The sequence below is a fragment of the Trichosurus vulpecula genome, chromosome 4, assembly GCF_011100635.1.
Source record: "Trichosurus vulpecula isolate mTriVul1 chromosome 4, mTriVul1.pri, whole genome shotgun sequence".
Taxonomy (NCBI): domain Eukaryota; kingdom Metazoa; phylum Chordata; class Mammalia; order Diprotodontia; family Phalangeridae; genus Trichosurus; species Trichosurus vulpecula.
This window is the reverse complement of record NC_050576.1, coordinates 216,928,584-216,947,476: the sequence shown is the minus strand read 5'-3', so window position 1 is coordinate 216,947,476 and position 18,893 is coordinate 216,928,584. Positions and strand designations below refer to the sequence as shown.

General features: G+C 38.3%; 1 protein-coding gene across 2 annotated transcripts in view; it reads left to right on the top strand.

Annotated features, from left to right (window-relative positions):
• RPTOR (regulatory associated protein of MTOR complex 1) overlaps positions 1–18,893 on the top strand; it is a 547,756-nt gene that overhangs the window by 510,344 nt on the left and 18,519 nt on the right. Inside the window, exon 29 of one of the 2 annotated variants that reach the window (XM_036753901.1) lies at positions 3,526–3,573. The exons of the other annotated variant lie outside the window; for it this stretch is intronic. Within the exon in view, the coding sequence (XP_036609796.1) occupies positions 3,526–3,573 (48 nt within the window). The remainder of the gene's footprint in view (positions 1–3,525; positions 3,574–18,893) is intronic. 2 annotated transcript variants of the gene reach the window in all.

The following is an 18,893-nucleotide window of genomic DNA, read 5'->3' as shown; positions in this document are numbered from 1 at the left end:
TTGGCTGGGAACATGAACAGGCAGCGAAAACAGTCTCAGATTCAGACTCAGACTTTGGAATCTTTCTTTGGTGACAGAGAAGACCAAAAAGAAACCAGAAGAAGTCAACAAAGTCAAAGAGCCTACATCAAAAGCCTCCAAGAAAAACATGAACTGGTCTCAGGCCATGAAAGAGCTCAAAAAGGATTTGGAAAAGCAAATTAGAGCAGTAGAGGAAAAATTGGGAAGAGAAATGAGAGTGATGCGAGAAAACCATGAAAAACAAGTCAATGACTTGCTAAAGGAGACCCCAAAAATACTGAAGAAAAAACACCTTAAAAATAGACTAACCCAAATGTTGAAAGAGCTCCAAAAAGCCAATGAGGAGAAGAATGCCTTGAAAAGCAGAATTACCCAAATGGAAAAGGAGGTCCAAAAGACCACTGAAGAAAATACTACCTTAAAAATGAGATTGGAGCAAGTAGAAGCTAGTGACTTTATGAGAAATCAAGATATTATAAAACAGAACCAAAGGGATAAAAAAAAATGGAAGACAATGTGAAGTATCTCATTGGAAAAGCCATTGACCTGGAAAATAGATCCAGAAGAGATAATTTAAAAGTTATTGGACTACCTGAAAGCCATAATCAAAAAAAGAGCCTAGATATCATCTTTCAAGAAATTATCAAGGAGAATTGCCCTGATATTCTAGAGCCAGAGGGTAAAATAGAAATTGAAAGAATCCACAGATCAGCTCCTGAAAAAGATCCCCAAAAGGAAACTCCTAGGAATATTGTTGCCAAATTCCGGAGCTCCCAGATGAAGGAGAAAATACTGCAAGCAGCCAGAAAGAAACAATTTGAATATTGTGGAAACACAATCAGGATAACATAAGATCTAGCAGCTTCTACCTTAAGGGATCGAAGGGCTTGGAATGTTATATTCTGGATGTCAATGGAGCTAGGATTAAAACCAAGAATCACCTACCCAGCAAAACTGAGTATCATGCTCCAAGGCAAAATATGGACTTTCAGTAAAATAGAGGACTTTCAAGCTTTCTCAGTGAAAAGACCAGAGCTGAATAAAAAATTTGACTTTCAAACATAAGAATCAAAAGAAGCATGAAAAGGTAAACAAGAAAGAGAATTCATAATGGACTTACTAAAGTTGAACTGTTATGTTTACATTCCTACATGGAAAGATGATTATGTGTATAATTCATGAGTATTATTAGGGTAGCTGAAGGGAAAATATATATAGACAGAGGGCACTGGGTAAGTTGAATATGAAGGTATGACATCAAAAAAATCAAATTAAGGGATGAGAGAGGAATATATGGAGAGAGGAAGGAAGGGAGAGATAGAGTGGGGTAAATTATCTCGCATAAAAGTGACAAGAAAAAGTAGTTCTGTAGGAAGGTGAGGGGGAATGAGTGAGTCTTTCTCTCATTGGATTTCACCTGAGGAGGAAATAACATACACACTCAATTGGGTATCTTACCCCACAGGAAAGAAGGAGATAAAAAGGGGGGATGATAGAAGGGAGGGCAGATGGGGGAGGAGGTAATCAAAAACAAACACTTTTGAAAAGGGACAGGGTCAAGGGAGAAAATTGGATAAAGGGGAATAGGATAGGAAGGAGCAAAACATAGTTAGTCTTTCACAACATGAGTATTGTGGAAGAGTTTTGCATAATGATACCCATGTGGCCTATGTTGAATTGCTTGCCTTTTTAGGGAGAGTGGGTGGGGAGGGAAGAGGGGAGACAATTTGGAATTCAAAGTTTTAAAAGCAGATGTGCCAAAAAAAAAAGTTTTTGCATGTAAATAGGAAACAAGATATACAGGCTATGGGGCATAGAAATCTATCTTGCCCTACAAGAAAGTAAGGGAAAAGGGGATGGAAGGGAAGTGGGGTGACAGAAGGGAGGGCTGATTAGGAAATGGGGCAATCAGAATATATGCCATCTTTGAGTGGGGGGGAGGGTAGAAATGGGGAGAAAATTTGTAATTCAAACTCTTGTGAAAATCAATGCCGAAAACTAAAAATATTAAATAAATTTTAAAAAAAAAAGAATTATTGGTTCCTCAGAAAATACTTTAGAAGTCCATGTCTCCATATTCTAGGAAATAATATAAGAAAAATTTCCAGAGGTATTAGAAAGGCAGCCATGTGCAAATCTGAAGAATCCTCAGATGAAAGTCTTATATGCTTCCAAGGTAGAGAATTAATATACAGTGACCAACTGAAAAGGGAGGAGATAGGATTTCACAATACCATTTTTCATTTCTTGTTCTTGCTTCTTCATAAATGTCTTGGAGTAAAGCTCTTTGCCCTGGGCAGAGTCTTCAGTGATCTAAAGGTTCTCTAGCATTCTGATCATGCTCTGAGTTAGTGGCTAAGTAGCCTAGTTCAGAAGGTGATTCGATGCATTGATCTATGTCATAGATCTAATATTATGAGATGAGAGTGGCACTCTTTTCCAGTGGTCTTTGATATCAGGGAAAAAATATACAGAGTCTCTACATCATCACAGAAGCAGTTCAACCACATGCGCACATTGAGGACACAGTCTTGTTCATACTTTCCCGTGTACTCTTGAATTACTTACAAAAATCAAGAAGTGACTGGAGAATCAAAGCAGGTTTTTACTCAAGAACTTCCCTCTTCAGATACCCAGATTGTGGAGTGGAATTGGTTGATGAAACCACAATGAAGAGTCATTTTGGGAAGCAGTATCCTGACTTGAATTCCCTTAGGTCACTATCTGTTATTGTTCCAACTCTTAAAAGAGAAAGATCTCATTTCACAGAAATTGACCAGCAGAGAGCTATTTATTTTGACAGAAGGAGCCGCTTCATTTCCTCACCAAGCCAAGTCTTATGTGCCTCAACAGAGGTACTGCACTTAGAGTCGAATTCTACCACCCTGACATTTCTCCTGCTTTCTAGGAGGAACTGTTTGTTTGGTTGGGTATTTGGTTTTGGTTTTGGATTTTTTTTTGATGGTTTGGACTTAATCCGCTCCACTGCTGATTCCTCACCATAGATTTAGGTCCCCAAAACTGAGCATCTGTAAATTTGATTATCCCTGGACATACTCATTACTCCTCTTGTCTTTCAACCAAAGAACTTGCTCAGTCCCTTCAGCTCCTTGCTGGCCTTTGGCCCACCCTCAACTGTGGCCGAGTTGATGCTACATTTATAGAAGTTAATTAGATTGGCCATTTATGTTGCAGTTAGACATTACACATTCCACAGGGAAAAAATACTTGATAATCAAATCAATGTTATTAGCCAGAGAGTGTTAATCGTCTTCATGTTTGTCACGTAGAATGATTTCCTAGGCAGGCTGCCACAACTAAATCATTCCCTTCCCTTTGGGTAGAAGCATGTTGTGAACTTGAACATTCTCTTCTGCACTCATTCCACTTTTCTTTCTCTTTTGAGTTTCCCTTCTAATCTTGCTTTGTTTTGTTTTAATTTATTTTGCTTTGCCTGACCAACTTACCCTTAGCACCAATCCCGTAATCCCTATTTCCTCACAGGTCTGGCCCGAAGGGTTTCAATCTATCTTGACCGAAGTAAGCAGGGAGGTGAGTGCCTTCTTTCCTCTTACCTACAACCATCCAGGTTAATGGGGGAGACTGGGAGCCTGTCCTTGCTTTCGTTTTGTTGATTTTTAAAGTTAATTTTTTTGTTACTGTTCTTTTCACATCTTCTAGGTTCTTTTGCTACAGGGAGATATGGTTAAGGGATTTAGATTTGCTTCTTTTGCTTTATTCTTTATTACCTGTGTATAAGCTGGACAGACTTCTTGAATACTAGGATAAAGTTGACCAGTAGAGATAGGACATGTCTGAGTGAAGAAACTGGATAATTATAAGGGACTGAGAAGAAAACCCCACCTTCTTAAATGAGATTTGAATGTTTCATCTAATAGTGTGCTTTCTTTGGACTCTTTCAGAAGCACATGCCAGTGGCATTAAAGTTCCAGTCTTATCATCACTGCTCTGTGTGTGTGACACACATTTTTTTCTGCTTGATCTCCAAACACTGGACATTTTCTCTATATAAAAGGTGTTATTTTCATCCCCCCCCCCAAGCCACTTTTCCCCTAATATTTGAATGGACACATAAAAAAAAACCTGTATCCAAATCCAGTAATTTTGAATTGATTCATTATGAGTATATTCTTGTAAAATTATTTACAGATGAATGGAATATTCTAATTGGATTTAGATGTGACTTATTAGGAAGAACATAGCCATTGGAACAAATCTAGAAAGTGGTTTTTCCCACCTGTTCTTTCGAGTGGGCTCTGTATGGTTGAGGGGTTTCTTCCAGACTTAAGCACTAACTAAGCCATTTGAAATATCTGTTTCCATCAGAAAACTCCACGTATAAACATGGAATTTTTAAGTAATATTCTAGGTTACCAGAACATCTGAATGACAACCATAGCTGGTTAGAGAATTCTGAAACATGTTTCGTTAATTTTACATATTTAATTGTCATTCTACTGTATTTCTACTTGAAACTTAGGAGTTCTTTTGTCATTTAGACAGAAAGTTTTACAAGATTGAGGCTTACCAAAAAGAGAATGAATACATTCTTTCACCTTTAATTTTTAGAGCTTCGATGTGTGATCATCCCTCAAGTAAACTGTTTGGTCATAGCCTAGCTTTTAGTTATTCATTGCTGTCTTTGAACTAATGGCTTAAATGACATTCCTAGCTGTGTAACTCCTAAAGCAAGACTATCAAGGAAACTCTGGGCTTGGGTTGTGCTGTCAGAATTATTAAGGATAGACTGTGAGAATCATAGACTTGAAAGCCAGGAGCCAGCAAAGATAGTACTGAATCACCTTTTCTGAAACATTTATGTCTGGAAAAGTACAGAATACATGAAATAAAGCAAGGCTAAAAGATTTTTGATTATTTTGCTTAAAGTGAAAAAATCTAAATTCTTTGAACTATAGGAAAAATTCTAAGAAACATATTGACCACTGAATCTCCATGTGCAGAGACAAAATTCCTAAGAAAAGGGCTTACTTACATTGTCATAGAAAGAATTAAATTAGACAAAAGGAAAAAATGTTTTTTTAATCAGAAAGGGTAATTAAGCACTGAAATAAGCTCTTCAGGGAAATTATGAGCTCATCTTCCCTGGAAATCTGTAAGATGTTTATTCCCTCCTCAATGAAGGAAATATCATTTCATTTTTGCCTTTGTTTTCCTAGTACCTAGCACAGTACCTTTCTCCCAGGAAGCATTTAATAAAACATTGTTTTATATGCCTTGGTTCAGGTACTGAACCATACCTCTGTGTGAAATCTAGAGACTTGACTAGATGACCTTTTCAGCTCAATAACTGATTGAATTCTTGGTAATAGGAAGCCAGAGGGGGTAAGCATGGAATTATGGTGACTTCTGTAGGTCAAAACGATTTGCCCTAAAAGAGTTCAAGGGAAACTCAGTGTTAATCTGTACTAACCCGTTAACACCCAGTTCTAAATCAAACACTGGTTTGTCAGAATCACCCAGTACTTCCTTAAAAAGCTGAAATCTAGAAGCACAGCACATATCTCCCCTCTTTAACTGTGCCTCCAAGTTCTGCCCCATGACCTAAAGGAAGTTAAGGGTTCTTCCTCTATTATTGTGGCAGTGTGCATTAAAAAGATTGTCTAAACTTTTGCATGTGTGAACATTAACATAAATCTTGGGTCTTTGATTAATTATTAATATTCATTAACTGAGAACTAAAATGCAGATACTGTGATTACCAGAAAAGAGCTGATTATGTTAGAGTATAGAGTGCAGAGGGAAGCTATGAGTCAGATCCTTTAATTTGAAACCTTTGTACTCCCTTCTGATCATTAGGGAGCTGATGGGAACTTACTGGTGGACCATTATCTCCTCACTTTCTATTCCTTTAGAAATTCACTGACAATATAAAGTCTAAAATTAGCAGGACCCAATCAAGGGAATTCCCCCATCAGTAAGCAGGAAATCAGAGCAAGTTAAGGAAACACAGACAACTCTACTGCCATCATCAATGCTGTTAGAGCCAAACAGGCCAGAACTCTACCCCATGTACCCAGATAACCATGTGCCTTTGTGCTCAGGCATCAGGCAGTTTCCTCTATCAGAAGAAGTTGAGAGACTTCTCCCCAGAGAATCTTTTTTTTTCTTCTTAAAAAAAATGTATTTTGGGCCTTTGTTTTTATATATCATTCATTCAATTCATTCAACAATCATTTATTTAGTGCCATCTGTTTTAAGGGGCAGCATGATATAGAAGCTAAAGAGTTGGTTCCAGTTGTCAGGAAAACATGGGCTCAAGTCCTGCTTCTGATTTATCCTGGCTGTGGGACCCTGGGCAAGTCACTTAACCAAATCTCTCCATATCCTAAGCAATTCTCTAAGTTGATTAAATTGCAGAGCCATTGCTGATATAATTTGATTGAGTTTCCTCACTGGGAGTTCTCTTCACCAATAAAAGCACAAACCAGGCCAAAAAAAAAAAAAAAACGTGCCTAAATGTGACTACAAAGACAAAAGGGAGACTCACACCTGTCCTCAAACACATTCCACAAGAAGTGGGAGGCAGCAAGGCTTAGGGCGAATAGAGCTGAATTTGAAATCAGAGGACCTAACTTTGAAACCTAGCTTGGGCAAATCATTTCATTTTTTTCATCTGTAAAATTAGAGATTAGACTGAATGGCCTCCAAAATCCCTTCGAACTCTAAATTTATGATCCTATGATTCTATTCAAGGTCATCAAAATATACAAGAAAAGTAAATACAAATATATACCAAGTAGCTACACAGTAATTTCTAAGGGAAGGCCACTAATAACTGAAGGATCAGAATGAACTTTGAGGAAAAGCCAGGAGGGGTTAAGATGATGATATTGAAACATCAAAGGCAAGGGCCAGCTCTCCCACTTTTTCTCTTTAGCGGTGGTTTAGGGAAAAAAAAAAAACTATCAGGTGAAACAATTACCAAGAAATTAAAGAGAAACACCAGTAAGCCCTTTTTTATAAAGGCTTTATAGCCCAAGTCTTCACAAAAACAGATAGCCAGATGCTACAAATACTGAAAGAGAAGCCAGCATGAGCCCAGATAAACAAACCAGCAACCCATGGCAGCACCCTAACCAGGAAACCCAAAGTAGGGATAGAAGACCATCTAGCACCCTGATCCAGGAAAGTCCATGAAGGTGATTGGAGCCTATCTAGTGCCCCAACCAGCAATGCCTCAGAGGACACCAAAGACCAACACCACAAATGGGGAAGTCTTGGGGTCAGAAATGGCACTCTGACTAGGGAAAACTGCAGGGGAACAGAGGGCCACTATGATCTGGGAAATGTGAAGAGGGGTAAAAAGAACACCCAAAAGTGTGGTCCAGCAAACTCCGAGGGAGATAGAAGACTATAGTAACAGCCAACTACAGATCTCTAACCAGGGACACTGAAGACTGCCACTCTTATGAAACACCAAGGGAAGTGGAAGTCAGTGACAAGAACCAAACAGAGCCTGATCACTCTGTCTGGTAGTATGGGAGGGAATAGAACCTAGCCCTGGTTCAAAGTCACAAATCAGCAACTGAGACTAACTCCACAGCAGTTACAAAGAGAAAAAAATATCTTGTTCACAAGGACCACAAGATTACCTAAAATAAGTAAAAGCAAAGAGTAAAAGAAAAATAGAATTACAGGCAAAATATTAGTTCTGGATTAAATACTTGGAAGGTAAATAAATAAAAAGCTTAGAATAGAAGGTGGTAATATATCAAATTGCTTGCCATCTTAGGGAGTGGGGAAGGGAGGGAGGGAGAAGACTTTGGATAAAAAAAGAATGTTGAAAATTGCCTTTACATGTAATTGGAAGAAAATAAATACTATTTACATTAAAAAAAAAAGATGGTAAACTTTGCCCAAGTAACCCTGAAAATTAGAATGAACCAAATAAAAATCAGTAATGACTCCATGAGACAATGAGAGATGTTAGAAGAAAATCAAAAGATTTGAAAATGAAAGAAATGCAAAATATCTACTATAAGAAATAGCTGATATGAAAAAAACCAAGGAGAGAGAATTTAAGAATCATTTCATTGGAGTTGCTATAAACTTCCACAAACAACAACAACAAAAAGCCTGGATACCATTTTTCAAGAAATCATAAATGAAAACTTCATCTGTTAGAACTAAGGAACAAAGTGAAAATAGAGAAAGAATACTCTGGTCACCTCTTAAAAAAAATCCCAAAATGAAAACTCCCAGGAATGTCCATAGCCAAGATGCAGAGCTTTTGTTTCAAGGAAAAATACTGCAACCAGGAAATCTTAAACTTTCTGTTGAGTTTACAGTATTTCTATACCAAATTTGGAGGGAGGGAGAGAGGAAAAGAGAGACAGGGGAGTCTGGTTGTACGCTTCTCTTACCCCGCTTATGAGAAATCATAAGTTCTGCTCCCTTTTTCCTTGTTTTGTTTTGTTTTTTTCTGGGAAGGCTGGAAGGATACAAGCATTTATAGTTTACTGTGTGCCATGCCCTAGAATATTCCTTTTCCCCTCCTAAGACCATCAAAACAGAAGGAGACCATCTCCAGTCCCTCTCTTGGTCTTATGCAAATGATTCCCTCAGTAATCTTTGAAGGCTTTAGGGGTCATAAGGGATCCTATTAGGATGTAAATGCTTCTTCATTGTTTTAGCCCTTGCCAGTTTCTCAAATGTTTTTTCTCTTAAGGCTTCTCTTGACTTCTGTGTTTGCATTTCAGAGTTTCTACTCAGCTCTAGTGTCTTCTTCAGGAACACTTTAAAGCTCTCTGTACCTTTAAAGGTCCATTTTTTCTACCTTTGGAATTGTACTCAGTTTTACAGGGTAATTCATTCCTGGTTATGAGTCTTTATTATAGTTCAAGATTTCCTCTTCTAAATGGTAGTAGCTGTCAAGTTTTGTGTGATCCTTTGTTATTTAAACTCTTTCATTGTGGTCCCATGTAGTATCTTTTCTTTGGCCTGGAAGCTCTAGATCTTGACTGATGTTCCTAGGAGTTCTCATTTTGAGGTTTCTTTCAAGAGATGACTAGTGGATTCTTTCTGTTTTCTCTCTGTTAATAGCTTCTAATCAGTCGATTTTTTGAAAAGGGGTATCCAGGCTTTTTCTTGTTATTGTTTATTGAAGTTTTCAGGAACTCTGATGAAATGATTCTTAAATTCTCTCCTTGACACATTCCATGTCAGTTGCTTCTCATAGTAGATACTTTACGTATTTCTCATTGTTTCATGTAGTTATTGGTTTCCGCTTGGCTCATTTTAATTTTCAGTGATATTTGAGTAAGGTTTACCACCTTCTATTCTAAGCTATTTATTCTCCTTCCAGTTACTTCATACAGAGCTATTATTTTGCCCCTAATTCTATTTTTAATTTCTTTTTTTTTTCTATGTCTTTTGTAGTCATTATGTCCAAGGCATTTTTTTTTTCTCTGTGACTCTGCTTATAATAGTTGTGTAGTTAACTCTATTCTTCTGACTTTTTCTCTTGGGTATCTCTGAATCCATAATATTTCTTCTTAATTTTTTGTGTCTTCTTCTGCTTATTCATATCTCAAGTCTCAGTTGCTGATTTGGGACTTTGTTCCAGGGCCAGGGTCTACTCTGTCCCATGCTCTTGGACAGGTTAGTCAGCCCTGATTGTTCCTTTTCTTAGTTACATGGGCTCTTGCTATAGACTTCCATTCTCCTTTTATGCGTAGGTTACAACATTGCTAGACTTCAAATCATCCCTGGATCAGACAGGTTTCATAGTACTATGGTATATAAGGTCTTCTAGAACATTATTAGACAGAGTACCGGTGTCTCTGGGCATCCTAGCCTTAATAATGGCGGCTTCTGGCTATCTGTCTATGGTGACAATGATCAAATAGTTGCAGATTTCTAAGCTTTCTCTCTTCCCTTCTTCCCAGAACCCAGGTACAGAGCCCTACAACCTTCAGGTGCTTCTGGAGCATCTCTGGTCTATACAGTCCTGGCATATATTAAGTGCTTAATAAATGCTATATCTCTCTATATTTACAGGGCTCTAGCTTTTTTGCATGGCTTTTCTGATAGGACCGGTCCTTTTGCCTGCAGGCTGGCTATCTTTTACTGTTCAGCCCTAGACTGAATGAAAGCACTTATTGTTACTTCCCTTTAGGTTTTGAGGGGGTTTTGTTTTATTTGTTTGCTTATTTGTTTTTTGAGACTGGGTCTCCCTATCTTTACCAGACTAGAAGTACGGTGACCTAACCCCTCTGCTCATTTTGATGGAAGCTTTAACTTTCTCCATTTCCATCCTAAGCTGGTTCTCTCCTTCTCAGACAGTCTGGTGGCTCACCTCTCCTGAGGGCTCACCATACTGGTGCCAGACTTAGTGTGGACACCAGATATAGCCCTTGGCACAGTGCCTAGCATGTAGTAAGTGCTATGTAAATGTTGTTGTTAATTCCTGAATCTAAGTAATCTACCCACCTCACACTCCTGTTCTTCTCACACCTCCCCCCCCCCCCACACACACACACACACACGGTAGTAGCAGGCATCAGGGCATGCCCCACTGCCCCACCACACCTGGATTTCTTGATCATTGTTCGGTTTCATATTCTTCATAGTTTTCACTAAAACACATGTGTGAAAGTTGTGCTTCTTTGGACCCAGTCACAAAGCCATCTTCACCAGAAGTGCGAGAGCAGGAAGTTTTGCCTGTCAGATACAAGTCAGTCTTTTATTAAAATAAGCGTGGTTCATCTGAAAACAGATCAATCGAGGGAGAGGAGAAGATGGAATTCATAATTTCATAAGGGATCTGAGTGAAAGGAGAAGAGAAATTCAAGAGGGACCCCTCAGAGGAGCTTGTGTCAGCAGGTGGTTTCTTTGCTGGAGGTGGACCCACAGCAAAAGAACTTGTTTGCTGAAGTGGAACTGAGGACTGAGATGAAGATAAAAGGGGATTCCTCACACCCTCAGCACACTCTCCCTGAGGAAAAAGAAAGATAAAACAAAGGAAGAAAACCTAAACAGTTTTCCCCACTCTGGCCAACAGTAATTCACTTAAGGATAGGGAAACAGTGAAGTTTAACTCTTTTTGGAAGTAGAATAGTAAGAATTCTTTTAGCTCTTGAACAACATCATTTTCTTTGCAGACCTGTGTTTTATTAAAATCATAGTCATTGTTAGTCTTCCATTTATTTACTCACTCTCCTTCAATTTTCTTGTACATATTCCCGACAAGTCAATTAATTCCTTAATATACCACATTTCAGTCATTAAAGCTGAGATGTACTGCAGTGTTCATTAAAGGGGGGCCAGAGAGAGAAAGGCTTGGTTTAAATGAATGATGCTGCTTCTGTTCAGCTCTAGGTTGCATTTTATTTCTATGTTATAAGACCCAGCGAACATCCTGAAGTCATCAGGATAGAACTCAATGTCAGATGCAAGATGGCCATATGCTAAGAAAGAGAAAAAAATTTTAAAGTAAGCATTTGTTTATTGGTTGTAGCTTTTTGTTTAGTGATGGTGTGTGGATGTCTGTGTGTGTGTGCATGTATGCACAAGCATGCCTACATATATGTACATGCATATTGTTTCAAGAGAGAATTTTGGTGCCAAGTATTCATTTGAAACTGACAAAGGAAATGATCCACAGTTTCATTTTCTTAGGGAATCCCACAGAATATGCTCCATGTGGTTCACAAGTTATAGTCTTAATTTTAGCCAAGACTTTTTTTCCTCTTCCTTGATTTTATATAGAATATATTAAATTTAACAGTAGTTTTAGCACTTTGCCCTTATTGTCTATTTCCTCTTCTGTATCTTTTTCTACTTTTATTAAAATTGATTTTTTCAATAACAAGACATTTATTTTGTCTCCCCACCCCCACTTTAAAAAACCACAACAAACACACAGTTAAGCAAAACAAATGCTCACATTGCCCATGGCCAGAAATGTATGTCTCATTCTACATATTTAGACCGTCACTTCTCTGTCAGGAGGTAGTGAGCATTCTTCATCAGTAGCCTTCTGGAATCATAGCTGGTCATTGTGCTGATCAGAGTTCTTAAGTCTCTCAAAAGTGTTCATTTTTTGCAGTGTTGCAAAGTATTCTCCTGGTTCTGTTTGCATCGGTCTGCATCATCTTCTCAGTACTTGTTTAAAGGTTTAACTCAGGCTTTCTTCTTTCAGGGGGAAGGAGGAGGGGATAACACTACTACTCTTCTCCATATCTACCTCTGGGGTGTGGGGGGAGAGTCCTCCCTTGAAGCAAATAAGTTTAGTCAAGTTAAATAAAGCCAGACCTGGGTTATGTCTAATAATGTGTATTTCACATTTTGTATGTCTAGTCTATCAGAGCTCTGTGAGGAAGTGGGAAGCAAATCATAGTGCTTATGTCTTTGTTGCTTGTTTTCCTTTATAGTGCTGTGCTCATTATATTACTTGTTCTTGCTTTTCTCACTTCAGTCTACATCAGTTAATACAAGTCTTCCCAGGTTTCTTTTAATCCATCCTTGTCATCATTTCTTATAGGGCAGCAATATGCTACTACATTCATATACCATCATTATTTAGCCATTCCCCAGTGGAACCTCAGAGTTGTTTTATTTTGCATTACTTTTATTAGTAATAATTTGGAGCATTTTGTTTACACACACACACACACACACACACACACACACACACAGCTTTTCCTTATCTTGGAAAGTCTATTCTCATTCCAACCAAAGGTTTCTACAGACTGTTACTTTGTAGAAGAGGCTGAGTCCATATGTACCTTTACATGTCCTCTTCTAAGGACCTTGCATAAAACATGCATAGCTCCTCTGGTGGGCCAAGTAGAAAGGATCTAGAATATTAGAATTGTCTGTTCGTTACCAAGAACAGAGGGATGTGGGTGAAATTACTCCCTACATACCCCTATCCTGCAAGAAACAATGATGACAGCACATCCACAGCTCAGAAAATAGCCATAGAGAACAGAGTGCCCTTAGTGATAATGACACAGAGGAAGGGAAGTGCATCACGCATGTGTTGAATGTTATGGAAGCCTAAAGTCTTGATGCCATATCAAACAATCCTGAGATAACAATTGATATTACCCCAGAATGGGGAGTTGATAGTAGTTTCATCCACTGCTGAGAGGAGTGACTGTCCATTAATAACTATACACTTCATTCTGAAATCATGATTTTTTTTTGATTGGAGGAGTTTCCCATAATAGTCTTTGCTTAGATGAGCAGGCTTGTAAGTAGCTTTTCTTTTATAAATCTTGATGAAATATTAGCCACATGCATCACGCATGTGTTGAATGTTATGGAAGCCTAAAGTCTTGATGCCATATCAAACAATCCTGAGATAACAATTGATATTACCCCAGAATGGGGAGTTGATAGTAGTTTCATCCACTGCTGAGAGGAGTGACTGTCCATTAATAACTATACACTTCATTCTGAAATCATGATTTTTTTTTGATTGGAGGAGTTTCCCATAATAGTCTTTGCTTAGATGAGCAGGCTTGTAAGTAGCTTTTCTTTTATAAATCTTGATGAAATATTAGCCACAGCTTGACTCCCCTTTGCCTCTCTGTCTGATTTGTGAATATTCAAAGCTATAAAGTGTAAAAAAAAAATTGTGTTTATAATGACATCAATCAAAGAAGGACCTTCTAGCTAAATAAATAATTTACTTTGGAAATATTTGGGTTTTTTTTACATAATCATAACTGTAGGATTTTGAAATTGGAAGGAACCTTAAAAGTCATCTAATCCAACCTATCCCTTCTACAACATTCCTGACAAGTAGTCATTTGGCCTTTGAGGGAACACTTTTGGAAGATGGGCTCTCACTATCTCACAGAGCAGCCAGTTCCATTGTTGCACTGCTTTCATTATTAGATCATTCTTCTTTTGATTTGATGAACTAAAAACTGGCTTCCTTATAACTTCTCTTCATTGGTATTGGTTCTCCTCTGTGGAGCTCCACAGAGAATTCAGTGGCCTGGTTTACTCCATACCCTTTGAATTTGCCCTGCTCTGATTCAGCTATGTTTCTGGAAACTCTAGACAATCCAGAGACAAAGGTCCCCCTTTGTATTCACATAATTTGGTTGCTTTTTTTTTTCATCTAAGCAGGAACATGGCACAGTAAATGGAAATCAGAATACCTAAGTTGATATCCTTCTCACTTAATAATATCATGGCAGATCACTTAATGGCATATAGCATCTGTTTCCTCCCCATAAAATGGAAATAATTATATTTACACTACCTAACTCAGGGTTATTATGAGGAAAGCATTTTGACACTTTGACTTTTGTTTTGTTTTGAATTTACTCTTCCTCATCTGATGTTTCCCTAACCCTTTCTCTGGAAACTCTAGTTTTTCAGTGTCACTCCTAAAGTATAAAGGCTGGCATTATTAATAATAAGAATAATAGCTGACATATATCACTTACAGGTTTGCAAAACACTTTATATGCATTGTTTCATTTTATCCATGAGGAAACTGATCCTGAGAGGTTAAGTGATTTTTTTCATGGTCACACAGCTATGAAATGTCAGGAGCAGATATTGAACCCAAGTCTTCCTGACTCTGTCCACCACACTGGCTAGCTATAATATTTCAGGAGTGGTCTAAACAACATAAGAACTGGGGAACCTGCCCCCTTTGAATTCACATATTGGCAATTTCCTTACTGCCCTTTTTGGGGCAACAGTACAGAAATTGGCGGGTATTATTTATGTCATTGGCAAAGTATTCATCTAAGCTGGATGACAGAAAGGTGGTCGGGGTCCCTGAGTCACAGAGTACCAGATTGTGCATTGTTCTCTTGTCTTCCATCTCACTGGGGATCAGAAGACCATACTTACAGTTACCAGACCTAGGGATTACAAAAAATGATGGGCTTGCCCTTATACACAGCCTGAGCTCCCTCTGGGGCTGCAGTTCCTCCTAGGCTGCTTTCTTAGGGTTAACCTTTCTTTACCTGTGATTTTATCCTCGTTCAGTGTTTATGCCCCTCCTCACAGCCAGGAAAAGGACGTGTGCTCTGTGGTTCTTCCCTTGGTACCAGTAGCCCTAATTAGAAAGTGTGTCCTCCTTAAACCTTCCAGCAGAGAGAAATACGAAGGCCCCAACTGGTTTTTTGTGTGTTTGTGATGATTACAGCATATCAAACCGGAGAAAATCATTGTCCACAAATAGAGGAATCTAACTAGAAAACTGGGACCTTTCAAACTGCCACACAGAGCTTTGTCCACCTAACTTAATCAGTGATGTAATGACAGTATCCATCTCAGGAATGCCGGGTTTATCTTGTCATATGGGCCATAAACAAGTTGACAAATGTAAACACTTATCATCAACACCACTGTCAGTCTGCTTACTTCCTGTTCTGCAGCAGACTTTAAGGTTCCAGGCAATCCAAAATAACAATCAGTTTGACTCACAGATAAATATATAAGCTGTCAACTAAGCTGTGAAGCCCAGCGTTTCCTGCACCAGAATGAAACGATCAATTAGTCTCTAAGCCGTGCCATCACTGGTGTTCAGAGAGGGGAGATTAGTAGGAACCCTAGGCCAGCTTCAGCACTTAGTCAACACGACTGCTTGGACATTCCCAACAAAACATAAGTGAATTTGCCACGCTTCCTGCTTCCTGCTTCCTATTTTATGTGTGACAGGAGTGATTGCAGTATTGATTCTCTTGATGTGCACTATCAAAGTGTACTTTCTGTTTGTATCCAAGAAGCAGTAAAACCATTTTTCCAAGTAGGTCCTGCTAGGTGTCACTTTATGTCTGCATGCCCATTGCCCACCAGTCTAGTATACACACAGATGAAAGAGACGGATCTAGGTTGAAGTCTAAGAAAAAATACTCCCATGCCTTTCTATGCATGCTGTAATGACACATCTGTATGTTCTTGAATTTTCCCTGTTTATTTTTTGCAGATGCCTTCTTCCACACCCCACTTTTTTCCCTAAAAGTCTACCATCTTGTTTAATTTGTGGAACTAGAGAGGTGTTGTATATTTGAAAAGATACTTTTTTCTCTACTTGAATTAAATTCAGGATCTTGAAAACAGATCTTTTGCATTCTTTAAGACAGGTAAGGAGATAGATAGGTATACGCTAGGCTTTCCAGCTAGCCAAAGTGCTTTTTTCCTGTCTCTTACCTTACCTCTTGTTGGGTAATAAAATCTTGAGGCTTGGGAATGAAGTACTTGGGTTCAATCTAATACTTTATTTTCCCTATACACATCTTCACTTCTATTGTCATGACTGTTATTGATTGACTGACAACTGTGTACACACCAGGATCTATAAGAGAGAAGGAAGACATATTCCTGGTCCTAGGAGTTCCCAATATAAATTAGAGCAGCAGCTAAGAGATAAAGCACAGGATTTTTTAAGTAAACCATGGTGGTATATCTCTGGGCATTTTTATTTGTTTTTTTTACAATGTTCTTACCCTAGAAACTTGATTTGTTGATGCTGCCATCTCTACTAAGAAAGTTTTCAAGAATTACTTGGAAAGGCTAGTGAAGATCAAAATGACTGAGAGGAGAAGCTTGCTTCAAGCATGGGGGGAGTCTGGAGAGGAAGAATAAATGAAAGCACCTGAGAGACATAACCTTTAGGAAGAAGTTTCCTCATCCCTATAAATGAGGCATTTAAATTAGATGATCTCCCCATCTCCAGTATTCTGTGGGTCTATCAATAGACAAAGTGAGAAAAAATCATAGCAAGATGCAGAACTGGAAAGGACTTCATAAGGCACCCTATCCAACCCCTTCATTTTACAGATGAATGGAACTGAGGTCCCAAAAAGTCAAATGACAACTTGCCCAAAGTTCCACTGATCCTGAATATCAGAGGTAGAATTCAAACCTAGGACCTCAGATTCCATTGCCAGTTCTCATTCCACTATACCACTGGGAATAGAAATAAAACATATCATAGAATAATAGGTAAGGTCAGAGTAGATCTTTTGATGGAGAGAATTCTGAAATTAGAGTCAAGAAGACTCATTTTTTTATTCATTGTTTTTGGAAATTGTATTCCCCTGTTCACCCAGGCTGGAAGTGTAGCATCCGCTTAAGGGCCCAATCCCACCTGCTCCGTTTCCAACCTGGATGAGTTCACTCCTTACATAGCCTCATAGTCCCCCATTTCGCAGGGTTCACCATATTATCTTTCAAAGTTTTTTGTTTTTACAATGATGTTGTTGTTTTATAAATTGTTCTCCTGGTTCCTTTCATTTCAGGCTGAATCAATTTATATAAGTCTTCCCAGGTTTCACCAAAACTGACCTTTTCATTATTTCATATGACACAATAGTATTTTATTGCATTCATATACCATAATTGGTTCAGCCACTCACCAATTGATGAATATCCCTCATAGTCTACAATTCTTCATCACTACAAAAAGAGCTGCTATAAAGAATGTTGTGCATATGGACCCTTTCCCTCTTTCTTTGTTCTCTTTGGGGTACAGACCTAGTAGTAGCATTGCTGGGTCAAAGGGTATGCACAATTTGTAGTAGCTTTGGGGGGCAAAATTAAAAATTGCTTTCAAGAATGTCATACAGATTCACTGCTCTGCCAATGGTAAACTAATGTGCCTGTTTTCCTACAATCCCTTCCAACATTTGTCATTTTCCTTTTGTGTCAACTGTGCCAAACTGAGAGTGAGGTGGGACTTCAGAGTGGCTTTGCACTAGATGAATGCTAACTATCAGTCTTATCATTGTCACTAGCGGATCAGTATCAATAGAGGTGAATATCTGCAGAGGTGTGCCTTGGGGTTCTGTCCTCAGATATCTCACTCACTATGTTATTCAATGACTTGGATGACTGATGCATGCTTAGTTAATTTGAAGGTGACACAAAGTTGAAATGGTAATAGATTCAGGATCAAAAAATGCCTCAATCACTGGAATGATGGGCTAACAAGACGAAATATAATTCATATAAGTGTAAAATCCTATATAACCTAGCAATTAATACGGAGAAAAACAACTTAGAGATCTTAGTCGTCTTCCAGCTCAATACAAGGCATATATGACTTGGCTATTCAAAAAAGCTAATGCAGTTTTAGGCTGAATTAATAAAAGCATAGTATCTACACTGAGGATGACGATAGTCCTACTCTTCTCCACTAGCCAACAAATCCAAAGATGAATAAAAGACAGTTCCTGTCCCCAACGAGTTTACAGTCTAGTAGAGGAAATAAGACATGAACACAAAGTAGAGGGTATAAGATGAAATAATAAATAAATAAATAAGTGCTAGAATTATTTGGGAAATGTAAGAATCAATTTTGGCTCGGGCAACTTAGGAAGGTTTAAAGAAAGAACTAGAATTTGAGTTGAATCTTGAAGGATTTCAATGGGCAGAGATGGGGTAGAAGGCATTCCTGCCTATAAGGGAAAAAAACACATAAAAAAAGGTATTGGTGGGACCAGGATACCCACTAGGAAGCACCCTGCTCAGGAATTGTTTTCTATTCAGGAGTATGAAGAGATCTCAACTGTCGCTGGAAATGCTAGCTAAGCCCCATTAATCTATATTTTTACTAATTCTGTAAGTATCATTTTAGCTTTTAATGGGTCTGCGCCCTTTATGAGTTTTGGACAAAAAAGGCTTGAAAGGAATGTCATGGTCCACTTCCTATTCCTGACCTCTCAACTTTGAGTCCAAATTTCTACTTAACAGTTTGCCTCCTGTTCATGTGAATATGTCAGCATGAGACACGATAGATTAATTACATATCAAATTACATTAGTACTTTCTTGATGTCTGTGGATTACCCAAAGAGTACAGTCTCGATTCTTTTGGTAGTACTTCTTGACTACTTACATTTCTTTGGTTCT